The sequence below is a fragment of the Pipistrellus kuhlii genome, unplaced genomic scaffold (genome assembly GCF_014108245.1).
Source record: "Pipistrellus kuhlii isolate mPipKuh1 unplaced genomic scaffold, mPipKuh1.p scaffold_m20_p_1, whole genome shotgun sequence".
NCBI classification, from domain to species: domain Eukaryota; kingdom Metazoa; phylum Chordata; class Mammalia; order Chiroptera; family Vespertilionidae; genus Pipistrellus; species Pipistrellus kuhlii.
Genome location: NW_023425404.1, coordinates 60595873 through 60615909, shown reverse-complemented (window position 1 = coordinate 60615909; position 20037 = coordinate 60595873). Strand labels below are relative to the sequence as shown.

General features: G+C 49.1%; 1 protein-coding gene across 2 annotated transcripts; it reads left to right on the top strand.

The window, feature by feature from the left end:
* The first annotated feature begins 681 nt into the window (after positions 1–681).
* KLHL33 (kelch like family member 33) lies at positions 682–12713 on the top strand. 2 transcript variants are annotated; one of them, XR_006742084.1, is made up of 6 exons: positions 682–1378; positions 1961–2753; positions 8468–9392; positions 9508–9675; positions 9810–10545; positions 10629–12713. XR_006742084.1 is itself a non-coding variant. In XM_045583952.1 (5 exons), exons 2-5 carry the CDS (start codon positions 1985–1987, stop codon positions 10360–10362), a joined length of 2415 nt encoding a protein of 804 aa, XP_045439908.1. In that variant the 5' UTR covers positions 682–1378; positions 1961–1984; the 3' UTR covers positions 10363–12713. The 2 variants fall into 2 exon arrangements, 1 of the variants encoding a protein (XP_045439908.1); XM_045583952.1 differs by having other exon boundaries at positions 9810–12713.
* Positions 12714–20037: the final 7324 nt, after the last annotated feature.

Below are 20037 nucleotides of genomic sequence, written 5' to 3'. Positions count from 1 at the left end.
GGTCCAGTGTCCTCCTCCTTGGGGAGGTGAGGCTGGAGCAGGGCCCGCCTCAGGTATGTATCCACTGGCTTATCCAGGAATATAGTTCCCCTTCTTCCTGGTGGGGGCTCAAGGTGCTGGCCGCCTCTCCGTGGCAGGAGGCCATGAAATGTCTGAAGTGGGGCACAAGGGACAGAGGCTAGGCTGGTCACTATGGACCCTTTCTCTGGCCAGGATAGCCCCTGGCTGGCTGCCTTTCTCTGTCAGATCGTTTTTGGGAGTGCAACCTCTGGTCAGTGGGGGTATCCAAGCCTCAAGTGGAGAGCAGGGACAGCCACGAAAGCAGAGGGATTGCTGTATCCTTCCCCGCATCCCCTGCCCCTCCCTCCAACCGCCCCCATGCAAACACCACCCCTCACACCGGAGTCTTAAGGAACTCTGGCTTCACTCCCTGGTTAAATCCACTTGTCCAGTGAGTCTACTCAGCCTGGACCAGCCTTTCTATCTGCCAGAGAAGCTGGCGCAAGCAGCCCTTGGCCTGTCCTACCTCCCTGGTAGAGGGGAGGGGAAGGGTGAATGCTGCCCCTTCTCTAAATTCTTTGTCCATGGATATCTGCAACTGCGTGGATTTAAAGGTCTCAGAATGAGGAAGGGGCATTGTCCTGGGCAGAGGGAGTGGCTGTTGGTGTCTTGCCCCAAACAAAATTCTAAAGTGTCCCTAGCGTAGCCAGTCTAGGACTCTGGTCCCCACTTATCTATCTGGTGGTCACCCCGACGACCTATGAAGATACAGGGTTTTGGGTCTCACTCTCACCAGGGACCCTACCGCGATCCTGAAGCAAACCCCCTACTGGGGGTGGGTCACCTGGGGTGGTAGCCCTAACACAAACGCCTTCCTTTTCCCCACCCATGACGGACCCAGCCAGGTTTGCATTTCACATCGGTACTCTTCGCTCCAGTTTCATCGACCAGGGAAAATGCAAGTTAAAACCCAGGAATGACCCCAAACATGCTTCACTCCTCTCTCCCCGGTATCCGCGGGTCTACCAGCACAGTCCGCGCCCACCCGCTCCAGCGCGGTCCGGTCCGGAGGAGCTGCCTTTCCATCCCGGCTCCCCACGCCCAGCCCCCGCGCCTCCAGCATCCGCGTCTGCCTCGCTCAGCGGCAGGACATGACCTACAGACGGATGGGGATGGGCGGTCATCTCAGGACCGGGCCCAGGAGGATTGGGTGTCGGGCTTCGCACACCCGGAGCCCAGGACCGGGCCTGCCAGCGCCGGCTAAAATTAGCGGATGCGGCCGCTCGCCGGGTTGCGGGCGAGTCCCCGCCGCCGCGCTGCCCGGAGCGAGCAGAGCGAGTTGGAGCGAGAGGGTGAGCGGACGCCGGCGCCTCGGAAGGTGAGTACTGGGGTGCGGGCGAGACGGGAGGGCCCTGAGCGGGTGCTGGATCTTTGCACGCGCTTCCTGCTGGCTCCGCTGCACCCCACGAGCCCCATGCTTGCGCGGTGTCGCCTGGCTGCTTGAGCCGTGGAGTGGCGAGTGGGGCTGCGGGTGAGGAACTGGTGCGGGGCGGGGGGCGGGGAGACGGTGCGGGCAGGGTGTGTGGAGGGACAGGTGCGGGGGCGGGAGAGGGTAGACAGGAGGGCGGGCGGCGGTTTGAATGGTTTGAGGCAGGGAGAGATACTGACCTCGCCGGGCTGGGGGCAGGGGTTCCTCTGACCTCCTGGGTAAGGTGACCAGACGTGCCGCTTTTGGCGGGACAGTCCCGATTTTTAACAATTTGTCCCGCGTCCCGCGGCGTTTTAAAAAAAAGTTCCGATTTTTGGAAAGAATCTTTTAAATCTTTTGGACTTTTTTTTTTTTTTTTTTTTTTTTAACGCTACGGGACGCGGGACAAATTGTTAATAATCGGGACGTCTGGTCACCTTACTCCTGGGTCAGCTCTGACCTGCTCTTCCTCCTCCCCCCCAGCCCCTGCAGCAACCCGGTGAGTGAACTTGGGCCATGAGCGTCTCGGCCTCGGAACGCCGCCCCGCGGACCGGGGGCGCGTCTCCCTCCCCCTCCGGAAGGACGGCCGTGGCCTCCCCTCGCCCGGCCGGAGGAACCCGCCCTGGCCTCAGACCCCGGACGACGACCCCAGGTTGCCCCCTTTTCCTCTGGAAGAGCCTGGCCCCCGGCCCGTGGCCCCGGGGGACCTTCCCTCTCCCACCCTGTCCCTGGAGGAGGAGGAGGAGGAGGAGGAGGAGGAGGAGGAAGATGACGAGGAAGACGCGGCGGAGCCCGAGGGGCTGCGCAGCGAGGAGCATCCCGGACAGTTTTTCGCGGAGGCGCGGCGGCTGCGGGAGCAGAGGCAGCTGCTGGATGAGGAGGTGTCCGTGGAGGGGCGCGTGTACGGGGTGCACCGCGTGATCCTGGCCGCCGTGAGCAGCCTTTTTCGAGGCAGGCTGCGGGACGGCGTCGGCCCGCGACCCCCCTTCAGCCTCGACGTGGCCCCCAAGGCCTGGGAGGCCGTGCTGAGCTTTGCCTACGAGGGGGTGCTCAGTCCCGCCCCACGGGCGCAGGTGCTGGTGGCAGCCAAGGCCCTGGGAGCACCCCGGGTGGAGGCCGCGGCCAGGCGGCAGCTCCAGAAGGCTGGAAGCTCCCGGGACGAAGAAAAGCAGCTGCCCAGCCCGGCGGAGGAGCTGAGGGAGAGCCTGCGCAGCATTGAGCTCCTGTACCGAGAGGGCGTCGGGTGTGACCTGGAGCTGGAAGCAGGCGGCTGCAGGCTGAGGGGTGAGGGCCTGTGGGGGCATTCCTTACTGTAGGTGCAAATGCTACCGGAATGGTGTGTGCAAGCAGCAGGTGGTTTGATCCCTACCACAGCGGTTTGATCTCTGCTGCAGTCACAATTCCTCTGGAGGGTCTTTGGTGCCTCTCTGGAGCGGCTGGAGAGTGGAGCATGCGCACTAGGATTGTTTGCTTGTGAGCACTGACAAATTTAAACCGGCTCTCCACGCGCTGGCTTCCTGGGCCCAGTCACAGGGAATGAACAGCCAGCTGGCTGGAGCTAAGGTGCAGCCATTGCCAGTAGGGCAGGCAGAAAGCGATTGCCTCAAACAGGAATTAACCAAAGGCCCGTCTTGTATTTAGGACACAGGAAAAGCCAGAGGAGCATGGTGTGTCCTTTCACCTAAGTGTGTGCTTTCACCTCAGTGTGCTGGACAGCATGGCTGATGTGGTCCTACAGCTAATGAGCAAGGTCTGGTACTGTTTTGCCAGAATCTTAAGGTTCTCAGACCACTGCACTTTGAAGTTAACTCTGCTCATCACCAGGAAAGCTAAGGAGGGTTGACTAAGTGGAGTTCAGACGCTACTAACACTTGGTGAGGTGCTGAGTACCATGAATTGTTACATTTGCTCTCTCTTTTAATTCTTGTTGAAAACTAGTGAGGTAGGTACCATTATTCCTAGGTGCAGGTAAAGTACATTAAACTAAGACATGTTAATTGGTGAGAACCAGGATACAAGTCTACATCCACTAGCCCAGCCTACTTTCACTGGGCCATGCAATGCCTCCTATGCAGCCAAGCCAAAGACACATTGGAACTGGAGTTGGAATGCAAATGCAAATGTGTTTAAAATTAAAAGGGATTAGTTTAGAGATTATCTAGTTCAGCTTATTCTTTATTGATAAAGAAATCAGATCTGAAGACATGTCCAAAGTCACATAGCTACTGCTCATGAGAGGAATGACTGAGACCCAAAGTGCTTCTGGGATTCCCAGAAGGAAAAGCAGTCTGTCTTAGTCAATTTGGGCTGCTGTAACAAAACTAACAACAACAACCACAACGAACTACCAGAGACTGGGTGGTTTAACAACATAAATTTATTTCTCACGGTCCTGGAGGTTGGGAGTCTAAAATCAAGGTCCTAACATGGTCAGGTTCTGGTTAGGGTCCTTTTCCTGGTTTGCAGAAAGCCACCTTCTCACTGTGTTCACCTGGTAGAGAGGCACTCTCATCCCTACTTACCTCCCAAAGGCCCCACCTACAAATGTCATCATATTAGGGATTAAGGCTTCAACATATGAATTTTGCCGGAACACAAACATTCTGTCTTTAGCAGATTTCTAATGTGCTTGTTATCACTTCTGATAACACCAGGTAGAATACACGGAGGGGGGATTTAAAATCTCATAGTTATAAAATCCCCACTAGGGTTTGGAATTTACACACTGTTTTCATTTCTCTAAGAGACATTCCAGCTTAATCATGGGAGCCTGTAGCTTAAAATTCTAGAGACTGATGATGAATAAGAAGAATACAGATGGTTGTGAGCTCTTTCACAGTTGACTCTGAGCTATAGGTTGACTGGTGACATGGAAGATGAGATGGCTTACCTGTCCAGCGGAAGACAGATTCTCAGGCAATACTATATGTGAAAGCTGTCACTGATGTTTACCACTCGGGAAGCACCGAGCCACTACCTACTGCTTACAAAGGCAATGGAAAGCCATAGCAACATCTCCTCCCCGTTGAGAGAGATGAACATGGCAAAGCTGGTCAAAGCAGCCTCAGGTTCATAAACCTCACTGGGAGCTTGGCCCTGTGTCACCTGCCATAGGAGACTTCAAGGAGCTTCCCCCCACCCTCACCCCCTTTTAAATTATGAAGCATTTCAAACACTTAGCAAAGTAAGGAGAATATTAGGATGAACATCCACCCCAGCTGGTTTGGATCAGTGGATAGAATGTTGGCCTGTGGACTTAAGAGTCACAGGTTCGATTCCTGTCAAGGGCATGTGGTGTCTCTCACATGGATGTGTCACATGGATGTTTCTCTATCTCTGTCTCTCCCCCGTCTTTCCACTCTCTCTAAAACTCAATGGAAAAATATCCCTGGGTAAGGATTAACAATAAACAAAAACAAACAGACAAAAGAGATGAACACCCATCACCTACCCTTAACAATTAATATTTTTTAAAAATATATATTTTATTGATTTTGTACAGAGAGGAAGGGAGAGAGATAGTTAGAAACATCGATGTGAGAGAGCCATTGATCAGCTGCCTCTTGCACACCCCTTACTGGGGATATGCCCACAACCAAGGTACATGCCCTTACCCGGAATCGAACCCGGGACCCTTCAGTCCCCAAGCCAAGGCTCTATCCATTGAGCCAAATCGGTTTCCACAACAATTAATATTTTAATTTACTTATAAATCTGTGACATTTCACTCATAAATACTTGGGTATGTTTTTCTTTAAAAGAGAACATTTTCTCATATAACCACAATACCTTTATCAAATCTAATAAAATTAATAACAATTCCTTAATATTTCTTAATCCCCATTGAAATTTTCCTACTTGTCCAAAAAATGTCTTTTAGTACTGGTTTGCTGAGCCCAGGAGCCAATCAAGGACAGTGCTGTATACTCAGATATACGTCTCTTAAGGTTCCTTTCCTCATGCATAGTCCTCTTCCCTTTTTATGACTTGAGTTATTGAAGAAACAAGATTAGATACCCTATAGAATGTTTCGTTTTCTAGGTTTGTATGTGTTTTCCCTCATTTAAAATGCTTTAACATGTTTTTATTAATTTTAGAAAGAGAGGGAGAGAGAGAAACATGGATGTGAGAGAGAAACATCAATCAGCTGCCTCCTGAACATGCCCACCAGAGATGGAACCTGCAACCTGGATATATGCCTGATCGGGAATCAAACCAGCGACCTTTCGGTGCACAAAAAAAACAACTGAGACACAGCCACCAGGACTCTCATGGTTTTAATTTTTTCCTTTAGCCTCTCAAATTCTTATAAATTTGAATTTAGAGCTAAAGTCTTGATTAGATTCAGGTTAAATATGAGTCAGAATACTCCATAGGTGATGCAAGACCTCAAGTTGAGTTATGTTAGGAAGCATTTGAAATCTAGTTGTTTAACAGCATCTGTTTTTTTGTTTGTTTGTTTTTTGTTTTTTAAATCAATCTTTATTGTTCATATTATTACAAAGGTTCCTCATTTCTTCCCCCTCCACCAGGTTCCCACCCCACTCTCTGCCCCCTCCCCATCCCCCATTGTCCTCATCCATAGGTGCACAGTTTATGTTCAGTCTCTTCCTCCCTCCCTTTCCCCAATAGTAAATCCCTTTTCAGATAGTAAATCAGTTACTTAGCATTTTCTCATATCAATAATACCTCCACATGCCCAATGATACACTTCACACAAAAGACATTTCCAAATAGGTCAACCTGCCTCATCCAGGCCCCACCCAAGGCACTCACAGATCAACACCCCAGCGCTATACTAACTCAACACATCCAGATCTAAGCCTTCATCACTTGATTCAGCAGACCCTCAAGTTCCTGCAAAAGTTTCCAGCCATGTCTGAGAGGCAGCCGTGGGGCAGGGGCAGGCGAGGAGCGTGCTGTTCCGGGCCTGGCTGCTCCGGGCCTGGCCTCTGTTGCTCTGGTTTGTTCCACAACCAGCTGCTCCAGGTCTGGTCACTGCCGCTCCCGACCTAGTTGCTCTGGACTTGGCTGCTGCTGCTCCGGGCCCGGTCACTCCAGGCCTGGCCGCTCCCAGCCTGGCAGCCGCTGCTCCGGGCTTGGCCGCTCCCAGCCTGGCAGCCGCTGCTCCGGGCCTGGCCGCTCCCAGCCTGGCAGCCGCTGCTCCGGGCCTGGCCGCACAAGACCCGGCTGCTCCGGGCCTGGCCGCTCCCAGCCTGGCAGCCACTGCTCAGGGCCTGGCCGCACCAGACCCGGCTGCTCCGGGCCTGGCCGCTCCCAGCCTGGCAGTCGCTGCTCCAGGCCTGGCCGCTGCTCCGGGCTTGGCCGCTCCCAGCCTGGCAGCCGCTGCTCCGGGCCTGACCGCTCCCAGCCTGGCAGCCGCTGCTCCGGGCCTGGCCGCACCAGACCCGGCTGCTCCGGGCCTGGCTGCTCCCAGCCTGGCAGCCGCTGCTCCAGGCCTGACCGCTCCCAGCCTGGCAGCCGCTGCTCCGGGCCTGGCCGCTCCCAGCCTGGCAGCCGCTGCTCTGGGCTGGCCGCTGCTCCGGGCCTGGCCGCTCCCAGCCTGGCAGCCGCTGCTCCGGGCCTGGCCGCTCCCAGCCTGGCAGCCGCTGCTCCGGGCCTGGCCGCTGCTCCGGGCCTGGCCGCTCCCAGCCTGGCAGCTGAACAGCATCTGTTAACAAGACAGTTTCAGTGTTATGAGGTCACTCATGCAGATAAGCAGGGTATGATACATGGCAACCTGGCATCAGTGACAGTGGATGGTAAAGATCTGCCCAGAAAGCCACTGTATGGCAATAGAAAATAAATCACTTCTTGCTCATTTTCTTACCTTAAAGGGAGCAATTTAACTAGATGATTTTTAAGGTTTCCAGTTTAAAATGTTATGTTCCATAAATAATACCGAACTCTAGCCAGTTTGGCTCAGTGGATAGAGAGTTGGCCTGTGGATGAAAAGGTCCTGGGTTCGATTCTGGTCAAGGGCACATGCCCGGGCTTGATCCCCAGTAAGGGGTGTGCAGGAGGCAGTTAATGATTTCCTCTCATCATTGATCTCTCTCTCTCTCTCTCTCTCTCTCTCTCTCTCTCTCTCTCTCTCTCTCTCTTTCTCTCCCTCTCTCTCCCTTCCTCTCTGAAATAAATAAAAATATACATTTTTAAAAATACTGGGATGTGTAGTGGGGATGTGCAGAGGAAAGCTAGAACAGATGGGAAATCTTAAGCACTAAATCTTGGGCAAGAGGAGATAGTAGTTTGAGTAGGTTGGCTTATAGCCCTCCTGAGTGTCATAACACTTTTTTGAGTAAAACCTGAGTAACAGAATGGCTGATGTTAGTGGCCCTTACCATTGTCAAGGGAAGAATTTTATTCTGTACACAATATAGAGACCTGTACAAGTTGCACATTGGTCTAAAGCATCTTCTGGGTTTGATCTATCAAGACTTTTTCTAATTGACCTGGATCAAAAAGACTAAAGCAATGTTTACCAAAGTATCTTCAGGCCATTAACATGAGAGTCATGCAGGGTGCTTGAAAATGTTAAAATAAAAATTCTAGAAACTCCATTCAGACTTTCTGAATCAGCATCTCCAGAAGTAGGTTCTTGAAACCTGCATTTTTTTTTAAAAAAAAGAACTATATTTTATTGATTTTTTTACAGATAGGAAAGAAGAGGGATAGTTAGCAACATCCATGAGAGAAACATTGATCAGCTGCCTCCTGCACACCTCCTACTGGGGATGTGCTGGCAATCAAGGCACATGCCCTTGATCGAAATTGAACCTGGGACCTTTCAGTCTGCAGGCTGATGCTCTATCCATTGAGCCAAGATGGTTAGGGCTGAAACCTGCATTTCAGCAAGTACCCCATTGTATTCTATTACACATCACAGTTTGGCTGTTGGCCTTGGGTGGCTGATTTAAAGTTGAGGCTGTGAACTTGGGGTAGTACCCAGCAGTTTGCAAAACTGGATCCCCATCTCCTTCTTCTCCCTCTTGCAGTGCACCGAGCAGCCCTGGCCTGCGGCAGCGAGTTCTTTGGGGCCATGCTCCTGAGTGGGATGAGGGAGTCCCAGGGCTCACAGGTGTCTCTGCGCACCATCTCTGCCCAGGACCTGCGACTCCTCGTCTCTTTTGCCTACTCTGGGGTTGTGCGCGCAAGATGGCCAGGACTGCTGAGGGCTGCCCAGGCGGCCCTGCAGTACCAGAGCTCTTCCTGCCTCGCTCTGTGCGAGGCAGCCTTGGCTCGGGGCCTCAGCCCCGCCCGTTGCCTGGCCCTCTTCTCCATGGCGGAAGTCCCTGGATTGGAGAGGCTCTGGAGCAAAGCCCGAAGTTACCTCCTCACCCACCTGCCCGCGGTGACCTTGTGCCCTACTTTCCCTTCTTTGCCGGCTGCCTGCCTGGCTCAGCTCCTGGAAAATGATGAACTACACTTGCAGGAGGAGTTTGAGGCCTTTGCAGCCGCTCGATGTTGGCTTGCGGCCCACCCGGAGACCCAGGAGCCAGAGGCCAGGGCCCTGCTCCGATGTGTCCGCTTCGGCCGCATGTCCACCAAGGAGCTCCGGAGAGCGCGGGCGGCCGGGCTGCCCCCACCGCTGCCCCCAGACCTGCTGCTGCAGCTGATCGTGGAGTCGGAGGTGCCAGGACGGGAGAGGTGGAGGGAGCCTGACCAGGCTCTGGTGGTGATCGGCGGGGACGGGCTCAGGTCGGACATGGCCATAAAGGAGCCCTCCCGGGGCGTGTGGTGGGCCCGGGCCTTCCGCTGCGGCATGGGGCTGGTCCGGAACGTGGAGTGGGGCCGGCTGCCTGCCCTGCCTGCCCCGGGACGCTTCCGGCATGCGGCTGTGAGCCTGGCAGGAAGCGAAATCTACGTGTGTGGGGGCCAGGATTACTACAGCCACGCCAACACCTTGGCTTCTACTCTCAGGTATGCACCCCTCATCTCCCCAAGACCCGAAGGCGAGCAGCCAAGGGAACTTGCTGGCCAGCCATCCACAGACCCCCAGACCCACTCTTCCTCTCTCTTGTCACACTGTGTCCAGGTGGGACCCCAGCCAAGAGGACTGGAAGGAGATGGCCCCTTTGTGCCAGGCCCGGAGTTTTTTCCCTCTGGTAGTACTGGATGGACTACTGTATGCCCTGGGTGGACGAGCCAATGGTGTTGTCCTGAACTCTGTGGAGACCTATGACCCTGAGCTCAACGTCTGGAGGTGAGCAGGGAAAGGGGAGTTGGGGGGTAGGGGTGGGGGTGGCGAGTTTCTAAGCATCAGGGAGAGACTAGGAGACTTGGAGGAGGAGAGTCAAGGATGATTGTTGCCTGATCATGTACTCTGTTCTCCCTTAGGCCAGCACCTGCACTGCCAGCACCACGCTTTGCCCATGCAGCGGCTGTTTTGGAGGGCCGATTGTACATAAGCGGGGGCTGCAATAGCACTAGCCAATTCCTGACCTCATTACTGCACTATGACCCAAAACTCGAGAAACCAGGGACACTCCTGAGGCCTATGGGGGTAGCTCGAGCTGCCCATGTCATGGCTGCTCTGGGCGGGCGATTGTATGTAGCAGGTGGGTTAGGTGAGACTGGGGACCTGCTGAGCTTTGAATCCTATGATCCAAAGACAGATAGCTGGACTCACCTGGTGCCTCTGCCCTCCCCCCACGTAGGAGCTGCAGGGGCGGTGCTGCAGGGGGAGTTCCTGGTGCTGGGGGGCTACAGTCACCTTACTTACGCCCTCTCCCACCTCATCCATGCTTATTGCCCTGGCCTGGGCCGATGGCTCTGCCTGGGAACTCTGCCAAGGGCTCGGGCTGAGATGCCTGCCTGCATCCTGACTCGGCCCACAGTGCAGCACGTAGGTGTAGGTCCCACAGGGCACCAAGCCAAGCCTGCCGGCTGAGCATGGAGCAGCAGCAGTGGATGGGGGAGGAAGGGGTAAGCTATAGCATGAGAGAAGGACAGAGATGAAGCAAGGACAAAGAGAAGTCTTTTTTCAGGGTAGTGTTTTATTCTAGTACAGTGCTTTACAACTCATAAACTGCTTTTGAATATATGATCTTCATGGAAGAAAAGGTGGCTCCAGGTGGTTGGGCATCATTCCATGCACCAGGAGGCTGTTGGTTCGATTCCCTGATCAAGGACACATGTCTGGGTGTTGGGCTCCAGAATTGCCAGGGAAAGGGCGTTGAGGAAGGGGAGCAGCTAAATACCTCGGTACGAAGAGGAAACCCAGAAGCAACTGTACAAGGTTTGGGGATCCTGGTACTATTTCTAGCAGGGAAAAGTACATTTAGCTGGAAGATAGTCAAGAAGCTCCAGTAGCCATGGTATAGGGGCTAGGAGAGGACAGCTGGGAAAACCATGATTCTGACCCATGGAACAAGGAGTAAATCATTTAAAGGCTATCCATGAATGAGTTTGAGGAGTTAGGAGCATGGGGCAGGGAAGACTGTAATTGTTAAGCCCGTCCCCTTTTCAGTTTTTGCTCCTCTCTACAATCCAATTTCTGATCACTGGAATCTTTTGGACAATATTGTTTCTCAGGTGACTTGTAGGCCCAATCTAGCGTTTCCTCAGTCCGGACGCCACAGGCTGCCCCTAAGAGCCTCTGGTACTTAATCTGCGGCAGAAGTTCCCATCTGGACCTGGCATAGAACAGGGGTGAGATTCCAGGGCGCTGAGGTGGGAGTGCTGCAGGTGGGGAAGATGAGGAGGAAAGAGGCAAAGTGGGAGGCACCACAGTGGAAAAGGTTTTGAGGTGATGGGGTAGAAGAAGTCAGAAGCTTAACTGGCTTCCTTCCTTGCTTTGGAGTCAATTGAGGGATTCGGAGTGAAAGGAGAACAGTGTAGAATGAGGTTGTAGGAGAAAGCGGTAGTGAGAGACAAAGAAGACATGGAAAATTGGTTTTCCTCTGTTCTGTGCCTTTCCTCCAGACTTTTTTTTAAAAATCAGTTTCCCGTTTTCTTGGCCAGGGAACATTGAGTCAGATGCTTTCTCTCTCACTTTCTCCACCCTGCTCTTCTTGCCTTTTCTTCTCCTCCTTTCTTTCTCTCCTCCTTTCTCCCTCACAGTCATTTATTCCTTACTATATGTCAGGAACGATATGGGACATTAAGGACACAGAGGTCAGAGAGCTCCTGACTAGCAGACAGACTTGTAAACAAATACTAGTTTTTCAGTGGATTTAGAAGTATGGACATTTCCCTCACACCTCTCATACACACTTAGCCTTGGAGAGCCCAGAGGATGGAAGAGTGAACTTTGCTCAGGGAAGGCTTCTGTTACAGAAGGCAGCATCATCAGGTGGGTGTAGTTTGAACTGGATCTGGAAGGCTGCTGGTTCACCATTCAGAAAAGGAGGAAGGCATTCCTGACAGAGAAAGGAAGCAAGTGGGGAAGGTAGCGGTCTGTGTCTCCATAGCAAAGGGGAAGTTAGAATTCCAGTGGTTCTTCAGAGAATTCTGCTGCTGTGGCCAACCGTCTTTCTTCTCAGGAGCCTTTCTGAAGACCATGGTTTTCACTTAATGATTGTATATTCCCTCCTTCCACAACTCCCCCTCCTCCCACCCCCCTAAAAATTTTTTGTATGATATTTCCATTTCTCACCCCTGAGCAGTTTAGGACAAAGGGCAGGTTCTTTGCATAGATCAATCTTCTGCTGCCATTGATCATTAAGAATCTCATACTCCTAAGGGTGAGAAGAAGGAATCTCATTGTACCTCTCTTCATCCTGGCCCGAGGGGTACTTGAAATGTTTGTTGTTTTAGGTATTATTATTTTATTAAAGTTATTTTCTATAACTGTTTGGAAGCATAGTTGAAAATGAGGAGGGGTAAATAGGATTTTTAATAGAAAAGAGAAGAAAGATCAAAGAACAGAGGGAAATAAGGAAATTAGAAGCATTGAGAAACTATAAGAATTGAGTCTTGCCCTGGCTGGTGTGGCTCAGTTGGTTGGACATCATTCCATGCACCAGGAGGTTGTTGGTTTGATTCCCTGGTCAAGGACACACGTCTGGGTGTTGGGCTTGATTCCTGGTAGGCGGCATGCAGGAGGCAGCTGATAGATATTGTGCTCTCGCATTGATGTTTCTATTTCTCTACCTCCCCCTTCCTCTCTAAAAACCAATAAACTATTCTTAAAAAAAAGAAAAAGAAAAAAGAAAGAATTGAGTCTCTAGGGTGAACTGTGAACATACGTTTATAATTTGTATGCAAAGATAGGCTTAAATAAAGGTTTTCCTATGATTGGATCATTCTTGTCTGAGTTTTATTTATTATAAAAAGCATTTAAAATTCCCTGTAATTTGACTTCTGTCTCTAACACACTACTGAAACCATCCTCCATCATTGTTATTATGACCCACTTCTCACCAATCAAATCAGGAAAGGCCATTCTCATCTTACTCATGTTTCGGCATGAAAATTGGCTCTTACTCTAAACATTTCCCCTCCCCTGGCTCCAGCTATAGCACACTCTCCTGAGCCGTCTTTCTTCAATCCAAAGAGGTGACAGAAAGCCAAATCATAGTGTCCAGAAGGACATGGCTCCATCCCAGGTGAAGCTGACAGACAAGAATCCAAAAGTATACAGATGGGAGCAGATAGTTGTAGAAGTCTCTGGCTTTCATTATTTAGTTTTAAAATTGAGAGTGGAGTGAGAAGAGAGGAGGAAGTCTCTGATTTGAAAAAGGACCCTGGTCAATGATCCACTCTTGAATGAGAGGGATCTGATCTAGGCCATTTAACAGTTGGGTCTCTGGCCAAGTGGACTGAGATTCAGGATAGTAATTTGGACCCAAAAGGAAAGTACAGTAAGAATCAGGAATTGGAACAGAAACCATTATGGACTGGGGAATCATGGCAATCCAGGGATTAGGCTACAGTTTGGTGCGTGTTTAGAGCCTCCAGGACCCCCAATCCACAGCATGGAACTCCTGAGGCCCTTACAAGAGGTAAGAGATTATCTGATTGTAATACATATTCTAATCCCTCCTCTATAGATCAGATAGTTTCACTTTCTCTTTATGAATTTGCCAAAAGCTAAAGTAACAATGCCAGCCTCTCATCACCTAAATGATTACACAGGTCCAGCAGATTTCACTGCAGTCTCCAGAGTGTGCATAAGAAAAATAGCTCAGCCCAAATTGTGTGGCTCAGCGGTTGAGTCAGGAACCAAGAGGCCACCAGTTCGATTCCCAGTCAGGGCACATGCACAGGTTGCAGCCTGATCCTCTGTGTGGGGTGTGTGGGAGGCAGCCAATTGATAATATTTCTCTCATTGATATTTCTATCTCTCTATTACACTCCCTTCTTCTCTCTGTAAAAATATCAATAAAAATATATATTAAAAAGGAAAGAAAAGAAAAGAAGAGAAAAGGAAAGAAAAGGTGGCTCAGCCCTAGCTGGTTTGGCTTAGTGGATAGAGCATTGGCCTGTAGACCAAAGGGTCCCGGGTTCGATTCCAGTTAAGGGCACGCACATTTGTTGCAGGCTCCTTTCCAGCCTGGGCCCTGGTCATGGCATGTGTAGGAGGAAGTGCAATTAATTATATAGATATGAGTTTCCAGATACATTTTTCATATAAGTAGGCATCTATCTAAGCTAACCTATCTCCCCAAATAAGCATTTCACTACATGGAACTATTTCAGAGTACCAATGTGTTAGGAATTAGGTGATTTAAAAGGTTTAAAGAGAACCCTGCTGGTGTGGCTCAGTGGTTGAGTATTGACCTATGAACCAGGAGGTATTGGTTCAATACACAGTTAGGGCACATGCTTAGATTATAGGTTCAATCCCCAGTGGGAGGCATGCAAGAGGAAGCTGATTAATGATTCTCTCTTATCATTGATGTTTCTATTTCTCTATCCTTCTCTCTCTGAAATAAATAAAAATGTATTTTAAAACATATATAAAAGGTTTAAGGAGAATAGGCTGACTACAATGTAATTTGATGTAACCTAGGGTTAAATATTGCAAGTGTGGTATACCAATTATCTAATGCTGCATAGCAAACTGTCCCAAAATGTAGTGACTTCAAATAACAATCATTCTATATAATAAAAGCCTAATATGCTAAGGGTCTGACTGTTTCATTCAACAGTTTGACCAGTCGCTATGATGTGCACTCACCACCAGGCGGCAGATGCTCTGACCAGTAGGTTAGCTTGCTGCTGGGATCTGGCTGATTGGGACTGGGCGAGATGGGCTGAACATACCCTGGAGCCAACATCCCATGGTCCTTCCCAGTCTCTAAAATATTTCTTCTAATTAATTTCCTTTCAATGTGCATGAACCTGTGCTATATATAGTTTTGCTATATTTCTCATGATCTTATGTGTCATTGGTTTCACTTACAATTAGGCAGGGTTCAGCTAAATGATTCTTTCGTTCCATGTTCACTGATGGAAATTACTTGGTTGTACTGAAGTGGTAGATGGCCTGGTCTGGAGGGCCCAAGACAGCTTTGTTCACATGTCTGGTGCTCTGATGGGAATGGATGGAAAGCTGAGCTCAGCTGAGATTGTTCACTGAAGCACCTATATGTGATCTCTTCAGCATGACAATCTAAGAGTAGTTGGACCTACTTGGTAGTTCAAGGCTCCCAGAACGAGTATTCCAGATTCCTGGGAGGAAGGTCCAAGGGGTGCCAGAATGTCACTTCTGTTACAAATATTGGTTAAGCAAGTCACTAGGTCAGTCCAGATTCAAGAAATGAGCAATCAGACTCCACTTTCCAATGGGAAAAGAAGTAAAGAACTTGTGACCTGCTTTAATCTACCATATCTGGTAAGGAAGACTAGTCGGGGAAGGATGGCTCACAGGGAAACATAGCCCTTGAAGGAAGGTGAAGAGAGATGTCAGTAAATGTCAATAGGCCAGAGACCAAATAAATGTAGGTTTGTTTTGAGTCAGAATGGAGAAGGTCTTAATATTTGAAGTTCATGTAACCTGCTGACTGGCTTCTGGCACTTTCAGTTGGTCCCAAAGGGATATCAAGTACTACGGAGTAAGTGCTTGTCCACCACGGCCTGTGCAATGCTTTGAAATTGGCAGTGATTAGACGGAACAGAAACACAAGCTGTGAATCTAAAGGTAATTATTCACAAAGGGGAAAAAACTGTGGTGGAACCAATTGGCCTTTATAATCTCCAGGCTCTCACTCTCCTCTCCACTTCTTATCAGAAGCCTCCCTTCCTAGTTCAAAGTCTACCACTCCAGGAAATTGCTGAAAATCCCTCCTTCATATAACCCTGTAGTTTCTTCCTTAGTGGAATATAGTACTTCACAATACCCACCTCATTTAAAAAATTTTTTATGTATTGACTTGTGAGAGAGGAAGGGAGAGAGAGAGAGAGAGAGAGAGAGAGAGAGAGAGAGAGAGAGAGAGAGAGAGAGAGAGAAGAGGGAAACATCGATTTCTTGTTCCATTTATTCATGCATTCATTGGTTGATTTTTTTTTTTTTTTTTTACATTTTATTGATTTTTTTTACAGAGAGGAAGGGAAAGGGATAGAGAGTTAGAAACACTGATGAGAGAGAAGCATCAATCAGATGCCTCCTGTGCACCCCCTACTGGAGATGTGCCTGCAACCAAAGTACATGCCCTTGACTGCGATTAAACCTGGGACCTTTCAGTCTGAAGGCTGATGCTCTATCCACTGAGCCAAACTGGTTAGGGCCATTGGTTGATTCTAGTATGTGCCCTAACCGGGGATCAAATCTGAAACCATGGAGTATCAGGACACTCCAAACAACTCAGTTTTCCGGCCAGGGCTCCACTTTGTATTTTTCTGACTTTTGCATTTATATGTCTCCTTCCTGAGACCATGAAGACTTTAGAAGGAGGCATGCTGTATACATTTTACACACTGTTCTTCATACTTGATAGATGCTTAATTGATGTTTATTGAATCAAAGTGGGGGAAATAAGTTTGCAATTAAACTGACTAGAAGAGGTGAGCAATTTTACTTGTCCCAGTACGGCCTTCAATAAAGGGGCTTCTAGCCCTAGCTGGTATGGCTCAGTGGATAGAGTGTTGGCCCATGGACTGAAGGGTCCCAAGTTTGATTTCAGTCAAGAACACATACCATGACTGCAGGCTCGATCCCAGGCCCCAGTTGGGGTGTGTGTAGGAGGGAACTAATCAATGTGTCTCTCTCACATAGATGTTTCTCTCTCTCTTTCCCCCTCCCTCCACTCTCTCTCTAAAAATCAATGAAAAAATATCCTTGGGTGAGAATTAACAGAAACATAAAGCGGCTTCTAAGGGCTGAGGGCATTTCTTGGCCTCCGAAAGAGACCAGTCTGAACACTACACTCATCAATTAGTTCAATGTCACTAATCAACAATTAGGGGTGTAGGCTGCATATGGAGATGAAAGTGAGTTTAAGAACTTGGAAATAAGAAAAATAAACTCTAGGAGAGTTACTCCAAGGGGGAATAGAATGTCTCCTCAACTCTGCTACAGTTATTTGATTGGCAACCCCTACTCCCCCCGATTGAATCAATGACAGTAACCTGAAGGAAGGTTACTTCACCTCAAGAGAGTAGCTAGTTTAGAAAAAGCAGGATTAAAAGGAACAAATATTGGCAATATCTTTTTAGCATTGCCCATGAGAAAGAAAAGACCTTGTAAACATCTTGCCAGTTGAGAGATTTTCTGTTGCAAGGCAAAGATAGTTTATCTGGCTCCCTCAAAATCCAACTGAAATATCCTTTAAGGATGTCCACATAAGAACAACCAAACCTGCCGAAACTGGTTTGGCTCAGTGGATAGAGCGTCGGCCTGCGGACTGAAAGGTCCCGGGTTTGATTTAGGTCAAGGGCATGTACCTTGGTTGCGGGCACATCACCAGTAGGGGGTGTGCAAGAGGCAGCTGGTCGATGATTCTCTCTCATTGATGTTTCTCTCTATCTATCTGTCTTCCTCTCTATAAAAAAAATCAATAAAATATAATAATAATAAAAAAAAGAACAACCAAACCTGTAAGGAATTTTTATAATATTTTGTTTGAGCCAAACTGATGACAATACCAGGACTTAAGACCTCAAATGCCCCTGAGAATGAGTGTCTTTTATACATCTGGAATTAAGGATGGTAGTAAGAAAGATTATATGAAGATGGGATTATATACAGGATAGTCAATCATATTATGTGCTCTCTTGAGGGTGGTTACACCTTCAAGAGGTCTGGAAAAAGAGGATTACTCTGAGATCTCAAAGGTGTGTTAACCTAAATGCACAAAAACAACAATGCCCTTGATCAGAATCAAACTCAGGCCTTGTGGTGGGTAGGCTGAGGCTCTATCCACTGAGCCAAACCAGCTAAGGCAGGATATGACATTTCTTAGCCCCTCTAGTAGCAGACCTTTATTTTTTTTCCTCCAGGAGTGAGGTTGAAAAACCCTAGGTCACCTTCTTGGATTCTTATTAGGCAAGTTACCAAGAACACTGCGAGTAGCATACAGGGAGCTTAGCCAATGAGCGGTCAGAAAACATGTTTCCTTTGCAGCTCACACACAAGCAGGCCCTCTCCCTCTCCCTCTCCCTCAGGTCCACTCTCTCTAAAAATCAGTGAGAAAATATCCTCTGGTGAGTATTAAAAACAAAACAAAACAAAACAAAACAAAACAAAACACAGAATAACAGGCCTCCTCCTTGGAGATGCTGGATATGTAGGCCTGAAAGAGAGAATTCTTGGCTCTGTGAAGATCCCTACATTAATTTTGTTAACAATTTTTGGAAAATTAGACTAAACCACACCAATTATTCAAGTTAATGCTTTTCTGTGTTCCAGGGAAGAATCAAATGATCTCTTGTTTTATGTGTCAAACAACATTTTGCGTGTGTTAAATACATAATTCTTTTTCAAATACATAATAGATGCAAAAGTTCTGTGTAACTCAGTGAACGGACTGGCAGGATGATAATGCTGTTCAAAGGAGATTGCCGAAGATGAAAGCCTGAAGTAAAACTGCTAAATTAGATACAATCTGGCTAATGTCCTATAGGACAATAAAATGGTCACTTTTTGAATTTGTTTGTCTTCTAGACAGAAATTCCTAAAAATTCTTTTCATCTTTTCACTTTGTTGGTCATTATATGTAACTTTCCAGGGCTGTAACATGTCAAAATATATGGAACTTATTTAATTGTAAATAGTGTGTCATAGTTATGTGTTTCATAGAAAAGGAAATGACCATTCTGTGGGCCTCTAATGTCCCAATTATACTGAAAGGACTTGCTGTCAACGCTTTACTCCAGGCCTATGACTGGCCTCGGAGGCCTCTCCTCTCCCAGCATGTGCTCTGCCACGGAGGCTGCAGGCTGCCGCCCCCCGCCCCCCGCCCCCCCTCTGCTCACCTGAAGGCACATCCTCCTCCTGTCCCGTAGTCTCCTGTTACAGCGCCCTGGCCTAATTTGCATATTACCTCTCTTTATATATATATATATAGACTAAAGGCTCAGTGCATAAAATTTGTGCATTCAGGTGGAGGATCCCTCAGCCTAGCCTGTACTTTTTAATAGTCTGGGAGCCCTCTCCTGTGGGGAGTGGGCCTAAGCAGTCAGTTGGACATCCTTAGCACTGCCAAGGAGGTGGGAGAGGCTCCTTCCACCACCACTGCACTTGCCAGCTGTGAGCCCACCTTCTGGCTCCCCTGTGGGGAGCTGCCCTGAATGCAGGGGTCCTATATGCCTGAATGCAGGCATGGGTGTAGGACACAGCTCTCCATGTGCCCCCCCCTTTCCATTAACCTAAGTGGAAAATTACTACCACCCCTAGGAATGCTGCTAACTGCAGATGTCTTTGCTTTAGGGTAAAATAATTGATAGGAGCCTGCTGACACGGAAGGAGCTGTAAAAGGAGTTGTAAAAGGTCAGGTGGTTGTAAAAGGTCAGTTGCTGAAGGAATTTATCTGTACAGGGACTCATCATGTTAGCAGAAACGGCCACCTGTATGATTGCCTGAAATAAATATTTCCTCCTTCAGAATTGTATTTAAAGGTTGAAAAAATAAAATTCAGGGCTGCAGACCTGGGGTCTTGAGCCCGCCCGACCCCATCTGTTCTTGTCTTTCTTTTTTCTCATCCTCACCCCCTCAATCAGGTACTGTTGGTTGCCGGCAGGTTCCGGCACTCCCCCTTTGGGAGTGTATGGACTACCAGGGGCAGCTCCTGCATTGAACATCTGCCTCCTGGTAGTCAGTGCATGTCATAGTGACCGGTTATTCCACCATTGGGCAGAAACCAGCTCTCCAACATCCCCTGAGGGTTCTCAATTGTGAGAGGGTGCAGGCAGGCCAAGGGATCCCACTGATGTACAATTGGGGCCAAAGAGAGGGACGTGAGAGGTTGGCCAGCCAGGGAGGGACCACGGGAGTGCTCCAGGGAGAGATCGAAGGAGGGCTCCTGGGCATGTCAGGCCCGATTGGCTCCCCAGGACCCCAGCAGCAAACTAACCTACTTGTTGGAGCATTTGCCCCCTGGTGGTCAGTGCACATCATAGCAAGCAGTTCAGTAGCCTTAGCATATCATTAGCATTGGTTGAACTGTCAACTGGACGACTGGAC

What these genes read in the sequence shown, in the direction of transcription:
- KLHL33 (XM_045583952.1), top strand. Translation starts at nt 1,985, where the DNA reads ATGAGCGTCTCGGCCTCGGAACGCCGCCCCGCGGACCGGGGGCGCGTC. An exon ending in ACCTTGGCTTCTACTCTCAG is followed by an intron (nt 9,393 to 9,507) that starts GTATGCACCCCT and finishes CACTGTGTCCAG; the next exon opens with GTGGGACCCCAGCCAAGAGG. An exon ending in CCTGAGCTCAACGTCTGGAG is followed by an intron (nt 9,676 to 9,809) that starts GTGAGCAGGGAA and finishes GTTCTCCCTTAG; the next exon opens with GCCAGCACCTGCACTGCCAG.